Genomic DNA, 24,589 nt, shown 5'->3' on the forward strand with positions numbered 1-24,589 from the left:
AGCATTTATTTGTTTTTGATCATATACTTTTGACGCTGAGGGAAAACAAAAAATGGTGTGGTAGTCATCTGTCCTCCATTTTCGCTAATTCTTCTGCATGATTTAGAGAATAGGCTTATGGTGTATTGTTAGACCACGTCGTTTCTCGAATCTACCGATGCGTTTCCATGTCACATATCAGATCCATTAGACCGGCGACCCTCTGGTGTTTCACCCGGACACCGGAAACTTCAGTAACATTTATGTACTTACTGCGGCCTTATGAAAAGCAATACCACCACGTCTACTGAGAAAACCTTACCAGATTGTCACGGAGAGAAGTGCTAACAGATTTGATTGAGCTTAGGAGCATCGTAAGCGAAGCGGTTATTCGAGGCACGGTGGCTTCAGAGGTGTACCACGAACGCATTAGAAATACAATGTCTCAAGACTGTTATGAGAGAGTCTCGTAAATTAAACAAGCTGTTTGTATTCCTAAATCAGTAAATAAGCACTACTAAACGAATCAAAAGCCACACAGCAACAAGCCGCCCTGCTGAATCACATCCTTGGAAGATTCACCGGAAGAAGGCGAAACTGGGCTGCAGGCGGCGGTCCCGTTCTGAGCCCGGCCCGGCTGTTTCTCGGAGCCCGGCCGGCCGGTGCGGAGCCCGGTCCCGTGTTCGTACCGACAGGACAGGTCTGGCAGCGTTTCACCCGGCGGCAGCGCTCGGTTCGCACTCAGACCTGATCCCACCGACCGGCCCAGAAGGAGGCGGTGCTTCTCCTCCGAGCAGGTAGTCCCCACCGCGACACGGTAGACCGGTGATAAGCCGGAGGACCGCTATCCCGGCCGGGTGGGTGTGAACTGGTCCACCCGCGCCGTCACGCGCTCAACACCGATTTACGACCGTTAATATCTTCAGTGAGGTGGCAGGGATAGACAAAACGGTAATAACTCCGTGCGGTTTGCGAAACAAGGCGCGTTTAGCCCCGTTCCTAGAGTATCTACATAGTAGAAATATGCGAGAGAATATACGACAGATGAGCAAGATCTCACTGAAATATCTCGACTGCGTCTTTGATGTATTGAATATTGGCTTCTGGAAAGGTTGGAGACACGAGGCATCTGCAAGCCATCAATAAATATGCATCAAGACTCAAGTAAGCAATCACCCGAATTGGAATCATACGAGCAGGATTGCTCAATGGTTAGTTTCACTTTTTCCGAGGATAAGGCAAACTGTAGACTGTGTAGAGCCTAAAAGAGTTAACATAAAAGAAGCAGACAGAAAAGTTACTTTTAAGACGACATTTTTTAGCGCAAAGTGGCATGAGTTCGTCGCTCTCACCTTTTGCAATATGGCAGAAGCTTTGTGCTCAGCAAAACAAAAAGTGAATAACCGCTTTCTAGGACTGCACTGACGTAAAATGTGGGATATGATCGCAAGATACGTATCTCGGCATTGGGACACGCATTATCTGGCCTGAAAGAACAGGTTTTGAACTGCATCATCCATCTTAGCATAATTGGACAAATGGCTGAGCGCGTCCCGTTCGGAGAACCAGACGAAAGACACAGATAGGTACCGGCATCTAGAAAGGACAGCGCAGGTTGGGTATCAAACATTACTTTAATGGTCTGGGTTATCAGATACATCACAGGTATTGAAATGAGGCTAATCTTGCACGGCTTTTGTATGTATTGTCATGTAAGTGCGACAAACAAACAAACAATGCATCAGATAAGTATTCTCACACGAGCGCACACCTTCCTTAGACAAGTTAATTCCTTCAAAAGAACTGACACCACAAATGAAAACGCATGGACGCGATGTGGAATTACCAGAGGTAAAACCCGTTCCGAGTCTATGACATGATCCCTTGTATGTGCCAACGTTCATCCTATCCCGCCAGCATGTGAAAGTGCAAAGTCACCTCAAACAACAGCTGTCAGAGGGCAGAGAATAACGAAACAACCCCTCAGGACGCCGGATTTGCCATCTGCATAGGCACACCGGCCCCGGTTTAAGGCCTGTCATGCGTGAGCGCAAACAGCCGAGCGGACGGACCGGAGTTGCCAAACGGCGGTGGCTCAGCTCGGTTGCCAGTTTTGCGCTGAGTCCCCATGTCTGCGGTCAGAACGTCGCCAGCAGACACCCGTTTGACCTGACCTGAGCGGGGTATCAGCCGAGGCGCAACTCTTACTCAAAACCGCCACCAGTACCGAGTACCAGCAGCAACAGAGGGTAAAAATATGCAGCACCGCTTGTCACAGCCTTCAGATACATTACTGACGGTCTTGAGAAACGTACGAGCATCAACCTCTTGGTCCCATCACCACCACCAACCATTGGCACAAGCATTGACCAGGCTACAGTCCCTTTATAATTCCAACAGTGACTACATGCGGATAGCACGCGGATAACGCAGTAATGAAATGCGGCATCCCTCATCTCCACATGCCCAACAATAATCAGGCATGTCATGTGCGACATAGGCCGATCGGATACCAGGGTCGGCCCCAGTACGGGCCAGTGCGGTGCTGCTCGAGGATCTCTCGAATGGAGCGAAGTTTGCCACCTTACGCCAGGCAGGTCACCTAACGCCAGAGCCCTGTTTCACGGTACGACACTACATTGCGCTACGCAATATACCCTGTGCTACGCTACGCTACGATAGGTATTGTTGCGGCGTTTGAAACGATTTCGCCTCAACGCTCCAGCGTTGCAGCGTCCAAGTTTGTTGATGTTTCCATGGAAACCCAGCACACCGATACGCGTAACGCGCTGTGGCGTCGTGCCGTAGAATAGGGCCCAGTTAGGCAGCACCAGCGGCGGACTTAGCCGGTACCAGGGCGGAATAAAGTCGACATCGACAGACTTCTCGGGCAGAGTCGGGAAATTACCGGCAGCCGGCGCAATCCTCACATCTCGACCGCGGCAGGGTAAGAACCGAGACCCGGCCACAGCCCAAATCTCCGGAGACGGAACACCGCCGACGGCAGAACAGAGCAGCGTGGGGCGTGGGCGTCACGATCGCATCCATCCCGCGGCATCTATCGGACGGCAATCCTCTCCGACGTCCGGCGTGCAGCGTTTGGCGGCGGCGATGGCTCGGCGGCGCTCCCGGGGACGCCTCCATCCGGCGGTTCGGGGAGCGGACTTTGCACGGGGCGCTATTTTGGGACGTGACGACGTGCCGACCGCACTGCAGGACCGGATCGGACGACAGGAATTACCAAACCGCCGTATTAACGAGCATGGCTGCGGCTAGATACCAATCAGCTATTTTAGCCACCTAAGGGTTCATGGGGTACAATGGATGCTTGTTAGATTCGTACGATGACATATTATCATTGGATTAATCCATAGCAAAACCGGAGGTTGCAGGCTTCAATATCTATAGTTATCGTTGAGACCTTGGCAAAAATCATATCCCAAACTAAATCGCGGTAACCATCGTTCTTACCGCGTTGATCCGCGGTGATAAAAAAATTAAATGCAAGGCACTTTAGCGAAATTCGAGAAATAATGTCGAAACTTTTCAGCAATGGTTGCATCAATTGTTGTGGCATTACTAAGTCCAGTCTTCAGATTACAATCACTTACTGACCAATGTCGCTTAATAATTCAATTCCTGTTGCTTATTTCACCATTCAGCAGTGTTGCAATGAATATGGGCGACGATGACACTAAAGCCCTGCATTCATCCTTGGTATTTACAAATCAACGCCTCACTTCCAAGTAAGACAGTCCAACAATGTATGCCTTGAGGATCAAAGATGAAACAAGAGGCAGCACTTTCAGCCCATGGCTTGCGCTATCGATGGTCTCCGATGGGTGTTTCATCACCCACCTTTGACGAACAGTTAAGCTACCAGCTAATTCTATCCATGTAACACTGGCTAACTGGTGCGTCATCTCCCTTTAGGTGGGGTTTGATATCGCGAATTCGCCAGAAAGATGCCTGATTAAGTGAACTAGGTACCAGATGCTCATAAGCACATACCATTCACACAAAGGTGTGTTAAAAAGTAGCGTCTGTTACCCCATAACTCTTAAGAGAAATCACGGTATCGAGATGAAACAAAGACAGGGGGCTTTCTGGGACATTTGTCTTTCAGATGAGTGTAATTTTATCAGACACATTTACCACTTACCATGGTGAACCACATATATCGGTCAACGTCAAACCATTTTTTTTTTTTGCAAGACGGTCACGAAAAAATATGTTGGCAGCTGACGTCAGCACTGTACCTAAAAATCTCTAGCTCTTTGTCCAGGACGAGGGGGGATTGACACCCCCGGAGACGCTGTTTGAGCTACGGGAACAGATGGCAGACACATGGAGAGCGGGTATGTATGGGAAGCGACAGCCTTTGTTCCCGATCCGCCTCAACTGTGCTGGCGCTGAAATGGGTCCACGTCATTCGGAAGATTGGAGAGCGACCTGCTGGGTGTTCGGCAAGGGTCGCACGCGGGAAAATGCTGCTGATGTATATATTCCCAATGGAATTAACAACATTCTAGTATGCAAATGGACTTATTTGGCCTTCTCTGCCGTTTAAAACTCGACGATAGTGCGCTATTTCATTCGATATGTGGAAGGATGTCTGATTAATCAATAGGGACGTGACTCTTTTACCGCAAAGCCCTGAAATTTTCCTAAAATGTGTACAAACGGTTGGTGTTTGAAACCCTTAATACCTTATACTTCTAAGAACTCTTATTTCCGAGATCATTAAAAGAGGCATTACACTTCAGCACTACCAGGAACCGAAAACCACTCTCATCTGATAAACATCTTTTCACCAGAGATCCCCAGCAACAGTCCGACCTTCGGCTGTCATTGAGAAGACATTCAGCGCCGGCGCACTAGCCTTGAACAATCACTGAGGAAGTGAGTCGCGCAGCCCGACCCGACTTACCTTCAGCTGCTGCTCCACAGCGTCGTAGTGCGCGGCGAATTTAGAGTCGATCGCCGCGATCTTCATCTCGTTCTCGATCTTCTTCTTCTTAAATTCGAGCTCCTCTTGTTCCCGCTCGCGCTTTTTGGCCAGTTGGAGCGCGCGGCCCCCCTCGCGTGCGGCTCCCTTGTACTGGGCCATGACGCTCGATTAGTCTGTAAAATAAAGAGGAGATGTGTTTTACAAACTAGGGTCAACGACAAAAATGACTAATTTTTTCGACGTTCATTCCAAAATTGTATGGTGAACTGTTTTTTGAAGGTAAAAGATTGTTAAAACTCAAAAATTAAAAGTAGCTTATCGTGATGCTGTATTTTTTTTTTTTTTATAATTCGTGTTACCATAGATAACATGAATCTTGTATCTATGGTTTTACATAATTACTTGATTTACATACAGCATAACAGAAGTCCATTAAAAGCGATATTTTCTAACAAGCAGCAATGAGACAGACAAGCAAATGATACAGAACACATAAACACGCTTGTTTGTAACTACACGCGTATGTGAATGACTGATTGGTGATTTTGCTGTATGCGCTCGATAACTGTAATTCAGTGTCAGCATGGATTGCGTAATGCGTTAGCTGCGTAGGAATTCTGGATATTATCACAATTCTGCAGTGAAATTGCAAGGAGAAATAATCTGCTACAAAGACCTGTCCTAGGCTCTTCGTGGAATATTGAGCTCTACTAACTAGTTTCCGTCTTGATAAATGATCCGTTACTAAAAGTACAAACCTTCGACATACCGAGGTATCTTTCTACAGTGAGTTTGCGCGGGTGGAAGAAATTGTGGCAAACAATTTTGGCTCAACACAAAAAGGCTGAGGTATTTTAAAAATAGAAAGAACAATGATAGCCTTGAAATTCCAAAACGAGGGAATTGATATAACGCGTTGAGATAAGACTATGAATCGGGGAATGATTGTTGAAGATTGACTGCCGACTGCAGGGTAGGAGGTTCATGGTCAAACTCCAATTCTAGGCGGCATGTTTTGAAGACGGTTCTTTCGATAGGGCAATTGCACGCTTTCGTGTAACTAATTCAACAATATTATTCATAATCTATCAAGCGCTGTGCCAGTACCTCATTCGAACAGCAATAAAAAATAAGCTAAAGGATTACGAATTAATGGTCAATAAAACAAGATGGAAACGTTCCGATCTAGTAAAAATGCGGTGCGCGACTAAATTGCTTCAACTGTGCGGAAAAAATACTGCTGTGCTGTTGATGTAAGCTGACAAAACCAAAGAGATTTAACAAAGTTCTTGGCGAAGGACAAGTGAGCAAAATACACACAAAAAAGCTTTCGCGAGCCCCATCGAAGGAGCCAGGGACGCTGCCACTCATTTATTTTGTGGTGCGAGCGGGAGCTAACGGCCTGTCTTTCACAACTCTTTCCGGCTAGGGAGGCATTTAAGAGCTCTTTCCAGGAACCGGGACAGAGCGGCAACATGACGCTTCGGTCCCCGTCTCGGACTCACCAGTTATTGGCAACGCAACGCTAAATATTACTGTAAATACTACCCACTTTATTTGGGTAGTCTTCGATATTATGGAAATAAACATTGGCAAATGGAGCCTCAAAGAAAGTAAGAACAATAAAAGTTATTACGTAGTATTACTATATGGCTGCATCACATCACAAATAGTTCGGTATCTGGTAAATACTAACATGCAACTACTACAATGGGCACAGAACAAAATGTGCTGAAAATAAAAGTTTTGAATTGCGACATGTCCACAGTGCACGTAGGTACCTAATGATTACACAGTAGGTGAGGGTTGTAATTTTAACGCTGAGGACACTGGAAGCATGTCAAATGTCGACAACGTCCATGTATCCTAGCCATACGACCGCTAGATCCCAGATATCGTATAATTTGCTGTTTCAGGTGGTTCATGGACCAGCAGTTATAATGATGTTGAAACCAGCTAGTGCAATGCGTCGGTTGCAACTGGTTGTCGCGATGCCAAGCAATAAATCATTAGCAAATGGCTCTCATGAGGTTTGCAATTACGATGGCCGTCCAAAGAAGGTGTTGATGAATGCATTAACAGTCTTTCCCGAAACGGGTGGGAGTTTGTAGCTCGGCGCGTTACAAGCCCTGTAGCGTAATACGGGCCCGCTGATGCTGCAATAACATCATTCCGCAGAGTTTCAGCTTTCACCCATGATTGAGTGGGCTTAGAGTCCTCAGAACGTAAAAAATGCGTGGTGAGGCATGGTTTTGTTGTGTAGTAACGGCTCTCCCACTCGGTGACATCAAAGTAAATGTTCTGCAATAACAACGCTTCGTTATAAATACAAAAAAGAAACGTTTATTCTGTTACTCTCCTCGGCCGAGAGGGGAGGGTGCCGCACCCAAAGGCGATTTTATAGCGATTGTTCGGGACGCGATATCGATAGTGAGATGAGATGACTGATGAATGCTGGCCCATTCAATCCTCGCTTCGTGCAAGATCGGAGTTCTATAGCCTTGGCAAGATCTTGAAACACCAAACGCATTTTCAGGTCAGGTTAGGTAAATGACCTATGGCGTTGCAAAATAACCTCTACACTGTCATAAAATGTCCCAACTACGCAACATCCTCCCTCAGTGCCAGGAGATCTTTCACAGGGAGATGAAACTTATATGGCTTATCTAAATCTTAACATCTTGCTTATCTTGAAATTTTCCTTAGAGTTACCTGAGGCCAGGTCGGTCATGTCACCTCACCACTATAAGTGAATGGGAAATAGGTATTGATTTTTTGTTGCCTATGCCTGAAATTATCGAAGACTATCTCAAGCACATGGAGGCACGAATTCATGCACTCCTTGCAAGGGCTGACGCTTCACTTTTGCATCGATGGCCTTGCGTGACGTCATTTATGACGTCATTTATGACGTCATTAAGGTCATACATGTTTTTCGTCAACAACTCCCGGTCAAATAGAGCTAGCGCATCGGGAAAGGCAACAATGGACTAGGGAAGACCTGCCAAATTGAATGATATGCAATATGACCTCATTCGAACACTTCGTGGCATAAGTGGCTCTGATCTGACCTTGACCCAGGGTCAACCGTGACAACTTAACCCTTGCCGGCACAGGGGGGGGTTGATGTAACCCCCCAAGGTTTTTCACGAGTAACTCGGGTAAAAAGCGGCCGGTCGCGACGAAACTTTCAGTACCCGGCCTCGCATTGATCAATTTTACACCTATCATGAAAATTTCATGACCCTGAACCAAATGACCTTTGACCAGGGTTGTGCTTGACTCATGAGTCGAGTAAGAAATTTGACTCAACTCTGACTCAAATGAGTCAGGTTTGAGTCGAGTCGGATAAAATGTTTAGCTGTCGAGTTGAGTCAGAGTTGAGTCGGACAACAATATTAACCCTCGCCCGCACATGGGCGAGGGTGGTTGCCACCCCCCCCCCCCCAGGTAGTCTTTCTGCTCTGCACTCAACATTTTTAGTATGCTATAGTTCGTTTTTCGTAAGTTTGCCCCTCACTGTAAACGTCTTTTTGAACACAGCACGAGAATTGCTAGCTGAATTACCTACTGAGAAAACTGGTTGACGCACATTGTATTGTAGATATGAATAATATTTTCAAAATAAATTTTGAACACCGACGATTTAACGTTATGTTAAGCGCCGTGCAATTTATTAGTTCAGACATAATTCCTGAGAAGTCGTGTATCCCTGTGGGGCTGTAGGTATTGGCAAATACGAGCTACGAGTCTGTGAAATAGTAAATAAATTTGGTGAAATTCATCGTCTGTGAAATCTGGTCAAATCCATGTGCGCCAACCAGTTTTCTCAGTAATTCAGCTAGCAATTCTCGTGCTGTGTTTAACAACACATTTACAGTCAGGGGCAAACTTAAGAAAAACAAACTTAAACTATAATATCTTAACGTTGCCAGTATCATATGATGGCTAATAGCCAATGGGAGACCAGTGCTGCTGTGCTATTGTTTGCCTGTAGGGCTGGGTCGCAGTACTTAAGCCAAACACTTCTTCTCAACAGTAAACACTACAGAATCAGCACAAAATAATATTACATGAAAAAACTGGATAATTTGTAAAATAGATTTGCAATGGATGGAAAAGGTCTCAGAAGTCTCAGCAACAACACATACAATGAAGATTGAAGACCAAAGTGACAAGGTTCCAAATTCCAATCTTTTAAGCTGATAATATCATTCAATTATAGATGAAATATATTTGATACTGAAAATGAAATTGAAATGAAGCTTGAGCTCAAGCCTCAAAATAAAAATTTGTTGCTTTTATGCCAAACCAAGCTTTACTGTTAAGCCTTGGCCAATATTAGAAGAACGAATTCAGCATGCAGAGGCAAAACAAAAATTGTATAACAAATCCATCAAACCTGGGTAAAAAACAAACAAACCAAGGCCATCAAACAAACAATAAAATTATATAAAATTACGCATATCCTACCTCCACAAAACTTTGCGCCGCTCTTGAATCACATGCGCATATTACAGTGCTGCCAGATGGGGAATGCTGTAATCCTCCAGATCAGTTACAAAAATCCTCCAGATTCCTCCAAATCCTATTGGTAGATATAGCAAGGCGGTCTTGGACGCTGCGGGGGGCTCTACCCCCCCAAAAAATTCACCAAATTCTAAAAACCATCGGATTTCGAATCCTTTCGCACTGCTGTGCAGTTTAAAAGATACTTTTTCTTATAAAAGTTGTTTAGTTTTCGTTTTATCCTTCAAAAAGAAACGATCATTTTCGTCGATTTCGGGCGCTGCAGGGGAACCGGGGGCATTTGCCCCAAATGTCCCCCTTAGATCCGCCAGTAGTTTGGTACCCTCGTAGATATAGCTACAGACTGAGACATTCTGCAGTCTCACGGTGATAAAGGACGTGATATATCCTAACGGGTATAGTGACGCTGGGCAGGAAAATGCCTTTTTAGTCTTGAATGTGTTATATTTTTCCATGAAATTGAATATAATCATCGGGCGACAAATCCTCCAGATTTTCCTCCAGATTCAAAAATCCTCCAAAAGCGAAATTTGTCCGCAAATAGAGTTCAAAATCCTCCAGATTTGCGGAAATCCTCCAAATCTGGCAGCACTGGCATATTATGAGACACGGCCTCGAACGATACAAACTACTAAATACAAATGACGGACCAGGGACGCTATATGGAAAGAGCGGCACCTTGGGCATTTATTAGTTATGGCACTAGCGGATCAGATACTTCACATAAATATCCTTCCTGTACAATTTGTTATTTTCATCTGTTGACTACCGATTTTAAATGAGTATCACTCCTCTGTGAGGAAGTGTCCTTTAGCGGGGTCTGCCTTGCGAAGCCCTTTTCCGAAACCGATAAAATAACTGCCGTATCACGACTTTTTCTCGAAACGGTTACCCTCTCTTTGCTATTCCTACAACCCATATAGTGAATGATCGTGCACTGGCACGTGTAAGTCTTCGTCCAACACCTAAACCCGGGCGCTTCCAGTCCCAAACCAAGAGCGTCATCATTTATCGAGGATTCCCAGTGGTGTGGAGCGAGTACTTCAGTTTCATTGCAGTGATTTTCAGGTCATACCTTACCTACTCTATCTGCTATCACCAACATTGCTTATGGGAACACATCAACACTGCCACACTAATAACACGCGTCTTGTATTCATATCAACAACCACGTCAATTCCCACCACTCGTTCTGCTAAAAGTCTCAATCAAATTACAGTTACACATCACGGTACAACAACACCCACTGGCAGCACATCAGTATGCGGCAGCATCTCTAGCACATGTCACCACACACCATCACTAGTTCACGGCACTAGCACTGGCATTAACGGGCACCTCATTTAGTCCGGAGCAGCTTGGCCTCCCTGACAGCTGCCAGCTGCTCATCCTGAGCTTTAATCTCTGCTCGCCGCTCCTCCAGGAAGGCTCCGTACTCCACCGGGTCAAGGTCACGCACCACCTGAGGGCACAAAGGTCAGGTCAGCCCGGTCAGGGGGTATAGGTGCACTGAAGGGACGCGATGATAGGTTAACCCGCGCCCTGCTGGGGGGGGGGGTGTTTGAACACCCCCCCTTGTGGTTTCTCGCGAATATCTCAAAAACGGCGGCGCGGAGCGCCGCCGTTTTTGGTACACCTTATCGTACATCAATTCTACACATGTTGTGAAAATTTCAGACCAAGGTCATTCAAGGTCAGGTCAGCAGGTCACTTGAAGTGACCTCACCTCATAAAAAGTTTCAATGTCTGTCATAGCTACACCGAGTGGCCGATCGCTTTGAAACTTTCAGCGATTGCTAAGAGCAATAGCATGTACAAAATGTATATCTCAGAATTTTGATATCGATGACCTAAGGTCAGGTCAATTTTGCGACCACCCCATTATACAATGTAAGTCAATGGGAGAAAATTGAAATGCCCCTCTTTTGGACAAAAGACATTATAAACACTCCCAAACACCGAATTACAAGTGGTTTAGACACACTGAACATGAAAATGGTGTCCATGACCCTTGTTTATGCCCTGAGGTCATCTTAGGTCACGAATGGTATATAACAGTTTTTCGCAAATAACTTTTGATAGAGGCATGCTAGAGCGATGAAAACGCCTTAGATGTGTTCAGCTCGACGATACCGATCGACTGATATGCAACATGACCCTTTCCGGTCAGGTCATGACCTTGACCTGAGGTCAAATTTTCAAGTTGACCTTTCAAGGTCAACTTATAGTTCATTCGATGCGTCTTGACGAGAGGAACACAATGCCGGTAAAAGTAAGCTCGTACAAGGCTTGGGTCAAAAGTTATTGCAGAAAAACTGTTTCCGAAAAAATCGGCTATTTTTGCAATTTTTGCCCCCTGCAGGCAAAACGTTGACGTTAGGTCAAATCTGAGAGAATTACTCAGAAAGGGCTTTAATAGGGCTATTGAATGCGCTTTTCCGCGGCGCTGTAGCTCTATTGGTTCTCGAGTTATGCGTTGGCTTCTTGGAAATCTTCGACATTCGACCTGGAAATCGGCGAAATTTTGCCTTCAATGACCTCTGGTGACCTGACCTTTGACCTGACCAAAAAATTGACCGAAGTGATTTCGTCATTATTTTTGACGCTCTTTCGAACGCCGCCTTCCGCGTATCGCTACGTGGCCCAGGAGCCGAGTTACAAGGGGGGGTGTTCAAACCCCCCCCCCCCAGCAGGGCGTGGAAATCCAGGACCCCCAGCCGGGCGCGGGTTAAAACGATAAGCAGCAGGCAGGTTGGGCCAGATGTAGCGGTGGTCTGAGCAAGCAGCGCTCAGGTCAGTGAAGAATAAGACGAGCTGCAAGGCCAAATAACTGACCAGCGCAACGATCACAGGCTACGAGCAGATGTGCAGGTGCGGGGCGCACCAGTATCACAGGTCCTTGTTGATCTCACTGCCACCTACTAGCGGAACATCGTACTATCGATTTCGGTAAACACCGGTGATCACCGAACTGCCCACCCGTAGCGAGCGAGTTCTGGATGACATGTCGTCGATGGTAGGTATCATATTTTGCAGCAATCGCTGAACCCAAGCCCAATGCCACTCACCCATCCATTTAAAGTATAGGGATAAAGACAGCTGGCATTAGCTTGACAGTGCAATGTGTTTACTTGTGTGTTTACTTGTTTACTTCACTCAATGCGTCGTAACCGGCCGCTTCTGCGCTTCAACACACACAAAAGTTGTTTGATGAGGTGAAATGATGATGAAAAATTGCATTCTTACCTGAATTCCACAGCTCCGTGCCGTCCGAATAACTAATTTGCAGATTTCTTCTAAATCGACTTCATGAAGAGGAGGATCAGTTGCTTTTATTTTGGCGATTTCGTATATGTGTTTTAACGTTACTTTCCCAGCTATGTCATGACCTGAAACAAAAATGTCGAGTGTTGCTTCACAGTTTCAAACACGGGCACAATTCAATTGATACAATAAAACACCCCCTTGTGTAGATTTCTCTAAACACAAACAAGTGTGCAATTATATGTTCATTATCATCATATGTAACACATTACAAGAGAACCTGTATCTCCAAGTCTATTTACGAACCCAACCAACCACTATCAAGACATATCCATTCTTAGTTGTTTCAATAACCTGAATGCACAAAGACAACTATGCCCTTGGTCTAGCCACCAATACCAGTCACCCCATCCTCTACAAAGTCACCAACACCAGTCACCCAGTCACTCAGCCACTCATAGATTCTGAGGTAGACAGACACTGACCGGGTTTCATGGCGCCGCGCGGCGCTCCGGCCGCCTGTCGCAGCAGGAACGAGGCGGGCGGCTGGTGGATGACCAGCTCGTAGCTGCGGTCGGCGCGCACCGTGATCCGGCACGGCAGCGGCACGCCCGGAGTCATGTCCTTGGTGCGCTCGTTGAAGTCCTTGCAGAACGCGGCGATGTTGATGCCGCGCTGGGAGCGGGAGGGGGCCAGGGGAGGGGTACGGTAAGTGCTGTCACTGGAAACGAGTGAGATAGTTGTTATCCTAGTTACTCCTGTCGTTGATGGTCATTTGTTGGAGTGCTGCGAGCCGCACCCGAGGCCGGCTCTAGGGTTTCATACCAACACTCCGGGAAATCTTCCAGGAGCCGGCAACCAAGATCACGGAGTTTCTCCGAGGAGTGGGGCGCGCCGACCCCCCCCCCCCGTCGACGTGCTCCCGCGGCGGGCCCCCTAGGGGGCCCACGCGTGGCGTGCAAGGAGAGAGAGGGGGAGAGAGAGCCGATGGAAAAGTTGATCGGGGGCGGAACCAGAATAAAGGCTATATAAGCGGTTTGGGACTCTGTGGAGACCCACTCCGTAAAATATTACAAATAGGGTAAATCCAATTCGCTTGAAATATCAGGCCAGAGCCATACCAGTAAATTGTGTCCGGAGCCGGAGAAGGCACATTTTGTCCGGAGTCTGAAACCAAGCCACCGGCACATCTTACATGAGCCGCTGCAGTCCAAAATTTCCATGGCTCTGCAGCTCTGGTGAAGGCAGAATATGAATCTGGTGCTACATCACTGACCTGTCCCAGTTGTGGTCCCAATGGAGGGCCTGCCACTGCACTTCCAGCCTTTATGTTTGTCTTCAGAGTTGGTCCATGCACCACCTTTTCCACAGCCTTCTTGATGTTCTTCAATCTGCTTGCAGCTTTTGACATATTTCTGAGGAATATAAGTTAGAGGTCATACATGTCAAAAAAGAAATCCTATTCAAATATGTGTAATGAAGATCCTTTCATCCAGCCTGAGTAATATATAGGACATAGGTACATGACATAATATCATATTCACCATTATCTGTCATCAGCAGCTAGATTTGCAACACAGAAAAATTAGAACCTGGAAACATTTAATGAAACATTGCAGATAATTTCACCCATGAAAAAGACCTCAAAGGTATGATGCCAGAGGGTATGATACTACCAAGTTGCTACCAAGTCCAAAATATGCATGCCATTGCCAACAAAAGTCATTTTTGCATAATTTTGGAGGCTCTAATTGTATGCTAGAAAAGAGGAAATACCTATGTAACAAAATATTGTCAATACTTTGAATCCAAGAATGGAATGGGCTGAAAATAAATTACTTATATGATGAAAATCATGACAACAATCAGGTAGAACCTGATTTCCATGGAAACATAAATCATATAGGTGCACTGGTCTGGTAAAAGCACAAATGATTCACAGAGGAAGTCTTGTGTATCCAAAATTTGGCATATTTTTATTCGGTGTGAAACCAGTTTTACAGAGCAAAAGGTAAAAATTCAAATAATCCTGTCTAAACAAACCAAGCCTGCCCTTAAACATCAAATCCATAGCAGGCACAATTCAATTTGATTTTTTTTACATTTCCTGTACCGCTGCTATAGCCACTTGCCCATCTCTTACTTCTTAAAAGCAAATAAAAGGTACCTAGTAACACAAGTCAAATAAGGATGTGGAGGTCTTCAGCAGTAAAAGTTGCCTGGAATGCTGCCAGGACAACTTATCCATTGTCCACAAAGCAAGTTTGGCATGTCACACAGCACGAACTAAGGCCAGGGAACTGCCCAGTTCAATTGCCTTTTTATCAGCATGCTCAAGAGCATGCTGCTGGTTTTCCCATATAAGGAGGCTCATTGCTGCTGTTTCTTGGACTGTCATTGGTGCAGGCTCACAGCCTGTTGATATAAAACTGTGAGTCTGTGGCCAAGGCCAACACTGAACAGTGTCCCTGTAAACAGGCTAATGAAAATGAGAATTACTCACTTGAAAATGGAAATCTTTTCAGATTTGCTCTAAAAAAAAAATATTAGGTAATCAGAGGTTTTAGCTTGAAGGTAATACAGTAGAATCTGCTTCATAAACCCATGTTGGTGACATGGCATTTTGAATTCACCGAGCAGTAGCTTGTTAACAGCTCAAGTGGCCACAATTTGGCCACAATAAGCAGCTAGATTTATTATCCAAGCAGATTCCACTGTAGGTAGTCAAACAAATACCTACTTTTCATTTTTTATTTTTATTGGCTGGGTGAATGGATGCAATGCAAATTGCAAATGCAATGAAGCTCAAAACTCAAACTACGAAACCTGACCATACATATAAGAAGTAGGTAATATAGTTTTACTCTAAAAACTTAGCTTAATCTGTTGACCAGAGAATGATAGAAACGAGTGATCCGAGTGATAGTCAAAAACGTGTACCTTGACCTAGATCAATATATTTGTCGAAAATGGAGATCAAGATCCTCCCCTCTCCAGTTTACACTCCACACACGACCAAGCACACGACTGCGTTCTTATGATTTGTGTTCTTCCATGCTTCTAAATGTCTGCAATCGCAGAAAATTGCGAGCTACTGCCAATCACTTTAAAGGCTTTAGCCAAGATTCAGCAAAAGCTTTAAGAAGAGAACACTACATGCCATCCTCCATAACCACTAGTTCTATCAAGCATCCAATACGTCATAAAAACCGGATATTTTGATTTTATTTTTTAAACGAATGGTACAAATCCGGTTTGAAAAAGATATCTGAATAGTCATCAAAATACAAACAGAAATAAATACATAGATGCATAGATACCTGGCGACGAATAACGATACCTTTGCCTAAACCCGTTTAATCTAGTGACGTAATCAAACTGACCATTATTGCATACGGAAAAATATCACTCAATTTGCAGAAGCTTGGAGTGCTTGGGTTTAGGAGGAAAAGTTTATTTTATTTCATTTTCTCCAGTTCCTCATAATTTACTTGAGTGACATTCCCTTGCATATTGATATTGTTTTTCAGTCTGGTAAATGCACATATTTTTATGTCATATGTGAATGTTAAACGTTGGGATTAGGGGATAGGTAGGTGATAGGGGATTCAAGCTCTTGTCTGCGAGTACCTACTTTAAAGTGACCATCCCACCTTAACATTAGTTTTGAGTTGAGACAGTCAAAATGGGGTCCCTGGCTTGCACTTACCGGTTTGAGCACTGTGACTCGCAGGGCTGCGGAGTCGGAGTTGGAGTCTGTCGGAGTCGACAGTTCTGCTCGGAGTCGGAGTCGCCAAAATCTTACCGACTCTGACTCCGGAGTCTGAGTTAACGCTGCATGTTTCCACGTCATGCACTGCACCTGTCTGATTGACGATATTGCGCGCGAAATGAGATTTTGTCCAAAAAAGGCCATGTTGCTGTTTTGGACGGACGTTTTCAGCGAAAGAAGCGAAAGACTGTGAATTCCCCAGAACCTTTGCTTTTTAATTCTGCAGGTTATTTGTAACGCATATTTGCAACACAAAGTCTTGGAACGTGCAAGGGATTGTTTCAGGCAAGATAAAAACGTCTCCATTATGAAGATGTGGATTTTAATAGAACCGTCCGGAGTCGGAGTTGGAGTCGGAGTCTAAGTTGATTTTTGAAACCAGAGTCGGAGTCTGAGTCACCCTAAAATCCATCAACTCTGCAGCCCTGCCGACTCACAAGATTGAGAAATGCCTCAACTCGAAAATATCTAATTTCAAAGCTGTAGCACTTCAATTCAGAGCGGCTAATGCATTAGAATCAGGGATGCAGAGCCGTAGAAATTTCAGACAGCTTCGGTCCGACTCCGGCTTCGGAGAAAAAAATCAGCTCCGGCTCCGGCTCTGGCCCCGGGTGAAATGTCATGGCGGCTCCGTCTCCGGCTCCGGACAAAAATGTGCCGGCTCCGGCTCCGCACTCCTGATTAGAATTCCCCCTCTGAATGTGTGACGTCAGCGCAGATCTAAATAGGTATTTTAAATATTTTACTAAAACGTTTGGTAGAAATCGAATGCGGTGGTATATGCTTCTTTGCGCGCATCAAGTGCAGCACTTTCAAATAGTCACTAGAAGTAGTGGAGATCCGAAAAGTAAACAAAAGTAAAAAGTATTATCTTGAAAACCTGTGAATATTTCTCCATGAAATTTGGTAGATATTCGTTTTCGCTCTTTCTGAACCGAGCGACATCACTTTTATGCCAATTCATTAACTTTTTAGAAGGTGGGAGGGTCCCTTTGAGGCTAGTGACATCAGGGCCTCCTCTAAGGAATTTTCACTGGGGGGGGGGGGGGGGCAGAGGTTCAGAAGCCAAACCTAGGGTACCCCCGAATCCGTTTTTCTCATCGGATTTAGGCCACTTATTTTTCGTCACAGCCCTGATGCCATGATTTTTATTTTTATTTTGAAAAAATAAATAAAGAAATAGTAGGCCGCCTGACCCTATACCGGTGGATCCAGACCGGCACGGGCACTGGGCAGGGTGACATTTGGGGTAAATATCCCCCGCGCAGCGTCCGAAATCGACGAAAATTTCCGGCTTTCCGAAAATGAAACAAAATGCCTTTATTAAAAAGTATTAAACGGCACAGCAGTGCGTAAGGAATCTAACTGACCGCAGAAAGTGTGAGGGCTTAGGTATCGATTTCCCAAACGCTGCAAAACAGCTACCTGCCTGAAAACAGCTCACCATCCTAAAAAGCTACTTGCCTGAAAATGACTCAAGAAACAGGCCACAGGTCAATGAGAATGAGGGTCAGGGAACAGGGTAATTACATTTTCAGGAAATGTGTAGATTGAAGTGATCACGAGAATACCTACTAAAAGTTTTGCCAGCTGGGCCACTTTTTACGCGCGTTGTTCGCAAAAAAAAACCTAGGGGTGGGGTATATCATACCCCTCAATAAGTGAGAGGGCTTATCGCTGCTAGTCCCAAACACTGGGGAAAAACTTTTATATCGTGCTATAAAGCTCAGCCGCACTCTTATTTGACCGTAGCAAAATTTCTCTTCAAAAATAAACCCGTCTCCCGAAAAAAAACAATACTTCTCCGTGTTAAACCGTAAGCGCTTGACTGATTGAGACTATAGAGGGCGACCGTTCGGCCTGTTTCCTTCTCAAAGTGATGCCCCGTTCGGGCTTCAGTCGGCGTTCGATTGTAAAATCTGCCATGTCTGACCTCATTCCGCGGCTCATCCTAGGCGGATCTGTAAAAAAAACCTGTAGATAAGAAACCAACGATATAAGGAAACTAAAATTAGTAACGTGGTGATCCTGGAGATAGTCTGGATTGTTTGTTTGGTAAGCTTATAGTGAAATTTCCTCGTTTTTCTACGTGATTTGCTTAACTACGTGGCCCCCAGTGACACGATTTCAGCTCCACTGGGGGGGGGGGGGGGCAGCGGCATCACTGGGGGGCCGCGGCCCCCCAGTTAACATGTTAGAGGAGGCCCTGAGTGACATACAACTTTTTTACGAATGCAAGCAAGCTTCCATGATATTGATTATTAGTGTATTGATTCACCAAAATATGTGACCTTCCACAGGTTGGAGGTGTGTCCTGGTTCGGACTGGTGAATGTGGACCATCTTCCGCGTGCTTCTCACTGACAGTGTCCGCCCATGCTCAATACATCCTAAACACCTGCTGGGAGCACTATGTCGCCATCCATCTCCACTACAGCCATGTTGCTCCATCAACCGTGACCATCCAGGTGTAATGTCTGCGCAGCCAGAGGTCAAGGCGGATGTCGCAGAGTCAGGCCATCAATTACTGGCTGTGACACCACCAAGTGCACCGGAACTAACAGGGAACAGGAATTCACCAACAGACAGCAGTGCTAGCCAAGCCATCCAGCAGGGAGAGACTCAGGTGAAGCAATCTGTCACCTCGCCAACCCGAGCTGTCCTGCCCAATCGGGATAGTCCCAAAAGAAAGGCAACGGACGATAGAAGGCCCTGGTCTGTATCCCCGCCAAGGAGTCAGCAGCAAGCAGCACGGGACGAAAGGGGGCCATCTATCGAGCGGACATCGGGTGGCTCCAGCACACCGCTACAGAAGAGTAGTCCCAAGCGGAAACGACAACAGTCGGAATCAGCAGTAGACATTAAGATGTCTGGAAATATGTCACATAAATCCCCGGCCGCTGAAAATCGGGACCGGGAAGCACTCCAGACTGCGGCTATGAAGCTTATGGCAGCGTTGAAAAGAGCGGGGGAACGGTCAAACGCCTCAAGTGAACTGAACGGCGCTCAGAGGACCGGACAGGGGAGTCAGCAAACGGGGCCCAAAATAAGACAACAGGAAATCGGCACACCGGGAACAGCACAGCAACAGCGTGGCGCGGATACGCATCGACTACAGAATGGTGCCCAATCGAAACAGAAACCACAAGGTATGCTTCCCTTCTAGTGTTGAATCAAGTTTTAGATTGATCTTTCAATGGTAATCAATGACGTATTACAGCTCTATCCATCCTGCAATGCCACATATCATCGACATAATTTGTCATTTACATGACATTTGTATTTAATGATGCATTGCGAAAAGACTAATTTATTTTGATTTTATTTCTGGCTGAACCTATGCATACAACGTGTGGTGTCGGAGATAGGCGCTGCTCGTGCTCACGGCTCGCTAGCTGACCGCTAGCTGACTGTTTCCAGTGTCTGGGGAGGAGATGCTGGAGAATGTGAGGATCTGGGAGCCGGTGGCCTCTGCAGGTCGTCCTCCCCGACAACCGCCACCAGGTACGTCCTTTACGTACTGTCAGCGCCTAACTCGGCTCAAAGTATCCCTATCTACGATGAGTAGCCACTCTTGAGCATTAGTAGGAGAAGTTGTAGTCAAACTTGTCGGGGTGGTCTTTCCATCAGTGAATATGGCATGTATTCCACGACCACGAGTGATATACGGGTGATGGGGTATAACAAAGGTAGTACCTATTCCTGTCAGTCATTCAGACTGACCTGGGCGTTATTCTGACACTTATCGCCTTTTATCGTCGCAGGCGCCGGACCTGAGTTCACGATGGTCTCGTACAACGTGCTCTCTCAGCACCTGTACGACCTCCATCCGGAGCTGTACGTGGGCGCTCAGCGCGACCAGACGGACTGGGCGGTGCGCGCGCCGCGACTCTGGGACCAGCTGACCCGGTTCGGCGCCGATGTGAGTGTGCTGCTGCGGCGGGACGGCTGTGGATCATGGGAGGAGGGAGTGAGCGGATGGTGGGGCGTATGAATTTAATGGTTGCATCTCGTGGGAACATTGAATGACAGTTGAATCATGAAAGCTAGTTCTGATTTTACTCAAGTGACTACGGTCACTGCTTTCTTTGTTTTACTATTGTTTATTTGAAGTGCATTTGCGGGTATTTTAAGAGCTGATGTGACTTTACACTATGTCTGCCCTAAGTTTACTCTGTGTCGTCTGCAGTTTTGTGGCAATTTGGTTACACTTTCAGATAGTCTGTTTGCAAGAAGTGGAAGAGCGGGATTTACAGACATTTTGGATACCACGGTGTAGGCAAGAAGGTGGGTGACTTTCTGTTGAGCTTAAACACACTTGCTATTCTTCTTTTCCATATGTTGACGAGCATTTTTGTGGGTCACATGTTAAAGGAGTGCTTATTTTTGACATCTCTTTTTCACTATCATTAGTCCGGACAATTTGATGTTGCTTTTTGAGCATTAGTTACTCGCCATCATACACGATTCTACCACCAGCATTCTGCGATTTCCATAGCTCTCCATTATTTCGTGTCCATCCTACGATGTTTTTTTCGGCCATCCGCTTACCCGACACCGCCGTGCCCCCCAGGGTTCAACATCATCTTCAAGAAGCGGACCGGGAAGGACAAGATGGACGGGTGTGCGCTCATGTTCCGCGAGTCAGTGTTTACGCTGCAGGATGTGGCCACTGTCGAGTACATGCAGCCAGACTGCAAGGCGCTCGACAGGGACAACGTCGGCATCGTCGCTCGACTTAGGTGAGCGCGGCGGCGCGGACACCGACTGTATGACTATGGCTTAGGAGGGCTAAACAGCCACTGATAACTATATGATAGGTACTTGAGCAGAGCGAAATGCGTATTATAAACAGGCTGGAGGACTTTGTGCTTATTGGAATTCTGCTTGCATTTATTCCGCATTTACTTGCTCATTTCTCTGTCTCTGCGAGTGCGAACTGCAGTAAGTGTCGCTAATCAGTGCGTCTCGCTGTCGTCTGCAGCGGCGCCGGCGGTGAGCTGGCGGTGGCCTGCACCCACCTGCTCTACAACCCGCGGCGGCACGACGTCAAACTGGCCCAGGTGGCGCTGCTGCTGGCCGAACTGGACCGGCTGGCCTGGTGCGGCAGCCGCCAGACCTACCTGCCCATCCTGCTGGCGGGCGACCTCAACCTGGAGCCGCACTCGCCGGTTAGGACTCGGGGTGGGACGGGAGGGTGCGGACTCTTGGTGGAGAGTGGGGTAGGGACAAGGCCGAGGGTGCAAGGGGTATTGTGCCCTGGGGGATGTTCCTTTGTGCCATTTTGTGCATAGCTATCCAGAAGTTATGTCAGTTTCAATGGCTTTGCTTCTTTTGCCTATTCGAAATATGCCTCTCGTTTTGAAAGTTTTGAACTTGCTAGTGGTAAAGATGTCGCATACCATTTTACATCTGTCCTGTCTCCCGTTCCCAGGTATACCAGTTCCTCACGCGGGGCTGGCTGCAGTACGCCGGGATGACGCGCCGCCAGCTGACGCCGTTCGGCGGCGGCGAGACCCTCCTCGGTCCTCTATTGCCGCCCCAGCTCGGCGTCACCGCCTACTGCCGGCACGTAGGTGTGCAGATGCGCCGGCTGTACGCGCAGCTGTCAGAGAGCGAGCCGGAGCGGCGCCGGGCCGAGCGACACATGCTGGCGGTGAGACACAGCGAGCACCGGCACGTGCCGCCGCCGCTGCCGCTGCAGGAACTGACCTACGAGGCGTCGGCCGGGTTCCTGGCGCACGGTCTCCAGCTGCGGTCTGTGTACCGTCATGGGCAGAGGAATAAACAGGAGGTGACCACTCAGCAGCGCGAGTGGATTACGGTGGACTACATCTTCCAGAGGTGAGACGGGGACGTAACGGGGGCACGGGGAAGGGGACGTAAGAAACGGAGTAAGTGGGCTTCTGGCTAATGGCTGATAACTTCTAAAATTATTTGATAGGCACTTGAATGATTTCTGATGTTTTCGGTTTTAACATTTGTCAATTTTTTTCGACTGGTTTTGAAACATTTATCGTTTAACATTTCTATAGTGATGCTTTGTCTGGTTGGTTTCGTAAAATTTATCGCAGCTCACATGAACCGGCTTCTTTGGCCGAGCACGTGGGTCCTGCGACCCCCTCCCGTCCACCGTTGGCCGCTCGCCAATCGATCTGTGTGCCGCGGTTTGTGACCGTTATTATTCGCTCATTTGGCTGCCCGAGTACCACAGTCTGTCGCCGGTCCCCTGCAGCGCTCCCCGACAACCCTCCCCTGACTGCGCCCCCTCTGACACACACCTCTCCCTACAGCGTGTCGCCGCCTCCGGGCTCGGCGCGGCTCGAGCTGACCTCTCGGTTCGTACTGCCCACCGCCGCCGTGTGCCGGAAACTGCAGCCGTACCCGAGTGCCGCGCTGCCCTCCGATCACCTGCCGTTGGCTGCTCGGTTCCGACTGGTACCGCCTAGATAGAACGGAGGATCGGAGGGAAGTGACGAGCTGTGTACCTGAGCTGTGTCGATTCGGGGCGATCCGGCTGCCTTAGTGGGTCTGATGAAACTAGAATGATAATCTGGCGAACGAACTGAGAGTGAAAGTGTAAATGCGTTTGTGTTTTGACTGGATGGTTAACAGTCAGCTCGGAGATGCGACTGTTAATGTGTGTTGTGCAATGTGCACTGGAAATGGTAGTGAGATGTTTCCTACTTCTTTCAAGAGGTACTTTTCATTGGTACAAGTTTTGAAACGTCGGTGCAACAGTTTAGTGCAACTGTATGGAAGGATGTGGACTTTCGTGAAGCTCAGCGCAGTTTATGTTGTGTGTGTGCTCTGTCTTCTCCATGCCCTTCCATCCTTTCTTTGGAAGAGGGACAGACGGTTTTCGCAATTTTATAGTACCCAGAAGGTTGTCTGGTTTTAAACGTTTGCACATCAGGGCAAATGAGAGTCAACTTCAAACGACGTGTGACAATTTCAGAATAGTTTTTCATACGTTGACTCAAGTAATTCATGATGCCTCGCAACTCATGAATACAATGTGATCTAATAACTACCCGCGTTTTGGATTTGCACAGTGGTGCTAAACCAGTCGGTGATTATTGGACTCAGTCGAAACTACGGACTTGTAAAAGTTGAAAGTGACCTCGCGTAAGGCGAAGCTCTGGCCTCTGACCTAATGCCACGTTTCGTCAGACATCGTGGCTCTTATACGTTTCCTGTGTGTCCTGGTTCCTGTCGAATCTGGCTATGCAGGAAGTTTCGGTCGGTGTTCAACTGATACAGGGCGCTGTACGGTCGCCGTTTTCTAATGCTGATAAAAACCTTTACCAAGACTGGCATACCCACTTACGATTTTAGGACTGTACCCATTCCGACGAAAATCTCATCCGCAACTTCGTGATGCGTCCAGCCTGCCTAATAGACCGTAAAATAACTCGAAGCTTCAGAACGTGTTGAAAACTTCATTCCACATCGTTAAATCCTCAATGCTAGTGACACAGCATATCAACGATTTTTGTTTGAGGGAGAAGAATGACAAGTTCACAACGGTCGTAACAAACATTTCTTGTCACATTGAGCTGCATTTACCCTCGCCGGACCTATTGGTTTTCTACATACGCGCCGGCCAAGGGGATGGGGGGGGCGGGTACGACCCCCCCCCCTCGCCGTTTCGCCCCTGGTGGAGCTAGCGCGTCGCGGAAATAACGAGCGTGTGCGCCGTTACGAGACGCAGAGATTGATACCCGATTTTAAGGTCCTAGGTCAACCGGTGACCTCTGAGGTCAGGTCAAGTGCCCCAAGGTACGGTTCAGTTTCTGATGAATAACTTCGCAAAAACGGCCGCAGAGCCCCGATTTTGACAGCATCGTGTTCGCCTCGCTCAGGCGCGTCGAATGATATACTTTTTGTTTGGGTCAGGTCAACTTGGGGTGTTGACCTTAGGTCACGGTCAGGTCAGCGCCCCCAGGTCACGAAGCTGGTAGAAAGAGGTCATGTCGCATATCATTCGATTCGGCAGGTCTTTCTGAGTTCATTGGTGGCTTTCCCGACTCGCTAGCTCAATTTGATCGGGAGTTATTGACGAAAAACTAATATGACCTTGATGACGTCATA

General features: G+C 47.0%; 3 protein-coding genes across 6 annotated transcripts in view; 1 reads left to right on the plus strand and 2 right to left on the minus strand.

The window, feature by feature from the left end:
* Nucleotides 1-9,447, minus strand: part of LOC122391368 (protein FAM50 homolog) — a 32,469-nt gene extending 23,022 nt beyond the window's left edge. Inside the window, exons 1-2 of the mRNA XM_043385175.1 lie at nt 9,404-9,447; nt 4,910-5,103 (exon numbers count right to left, since the gene is read on the minus strand). Of these exons, the coding sequence (XP_043241110.1) occupies nt 4,910-5,089 (180 nt within the window). The 5' untranslated portion in view covers nt 5,090-5,103; nt 9,404-9,447. The remainder of the gene's footprint in view (nt 1-4,909; nt 5,104-9,403) is intronic.
* Nucleotides 9,448-10,595: 1,148 nt separating this feature from the next.
* On the minus strand, nt 10,596-15,731 carry LOC122391370 (39S ribosomal protein L11, mitochondrial-like). Of its 4 annotated transcripts, XM_043385179.1 has the most exons (6): nt 15,671-15,697; nt 14,269-14,316; nt 14,001-14,139; nt 13,210-13,399; nt 12,707-12,849; nt 10,596-10,922 (listed from the first exon to the last, which is right to left on the minus strand). In XM_043385179.1, exons 3-6 carry the CDS (start codon nt 14,133-14,135, stop codon nt 10,800-10,802), a joined length of 591 nt encoding a protein of 196 aa, XP_043241114.1. In that variant the 5' UTR covers nt 14,136-14,139; nt 14,269-14,316; nt 15,671-15,697; the 3' UTR covers nt 10,596-10,799. The 4 variants fall into 4 exon arrangements, with proteins under 4 accessions (XP_043241114.1, XP_043241113.1, XP_043241115.1 ...); XM_043385178.1 differs by lacking the exon at nt 14,269-14,316 and having other exon boundaries at nt 15,671-15,731; XM_043385180.1 differs by lacking the exons at nt 14,269-14,316; nt 15,671-15,697 and adding an exon at nt 15,228-15,251.
* A 428-nt stretch (nt 15,732-16,159) lies between these two features.
* On the plus strand, nt 16,160-23,526 carry LOC122391365 (protein angel homolog 2-like). The gene is made up of 9 exons (XM_043385173.1): nt 16,160-16,258; nt 18,797-19,644; nt 19,916-19,999; nt 20,260-20,417; nt 20,713-20,782; nt 21,069-21,237; nt 21,480-21,666; nt 21,930-22,339; nt 22,789-23,526. The coding sequence occupies exons 2-9, from the start codon at nt 18,828-18,830 to the stop codon at nt 22,946-22,948; spliced, it is 2,055 nt and encodes a 684-aa protein (XP_043241108.1). The 5' UTR covers nt 16,160-16,258; nt 18,797-18,827; the 3' UTR covers nt 22,949-23,526.
* Nucleotides 23,527-24,589: the final 1,063 nt, after the last annotated feature.

Source organism: Amphibalanus amphitrite, unplaced genomic scaffold (genome assembly GCF_019059575.1).
Source record: "Amphibalanus amphitrite isolate SeventyFive unplaced genomic scaffold, NRLGWU_Aamphi_draft 000434F_arrow, whole genome shotgun sequence".
NCBI lineage: Eukaryota > Metazoa > Arthropoda > Thecostraca > Balanomorpha > Balanidae > Amphibalanus > Amphibalanus amphitrite.

Bases quoted from the DNA above. Each gene is read 5' to 3' on its own strand.
- LOC122391365 (XM_043385173.1), top strand. From the start codon at position 18,828: ATGTGGACCATCTTCCGCGTGCTTCTCACTGACAGTGTCCGCCCATGC. The intron at 20,000-20,259 runs GTACGTCCTTTA...TTATCGTCGCAG, and splicing joins TCCCCGACAACCGCCACCAG to GCGCCGGACCTGAGTTCACG. The intron at 20,418-20,712 runs GTGAGTGTGCTG...TTACACTTTCAG, and splicing joins TGACCCGGTTCGGCGCCGAT to ATAGTCTGTTTGCAAGAAGT.
- LOC122391370 (XM_043385178.1), bottom strand. From the start codon at position 14,135: ATGTCAAAAGCTGCAAGCAGATTGAAGAACATCAAGAAGGCTGTGGAA. The intron at 13,400-14,000 runs GTCAGTGATGTA...TCCCGCTCCCAG, and splicing joins TGGGACCACAACTGGGACAG to CGCGGCATCAACATCGCCGC. The intron at 12,850-13,209 runs GTCAGTGTCTGT...TTTTTGTTTCAG, and splicing joins GCGCGGCGCCATGAAACCCG to GTCATGACATAGCTGGGAAA.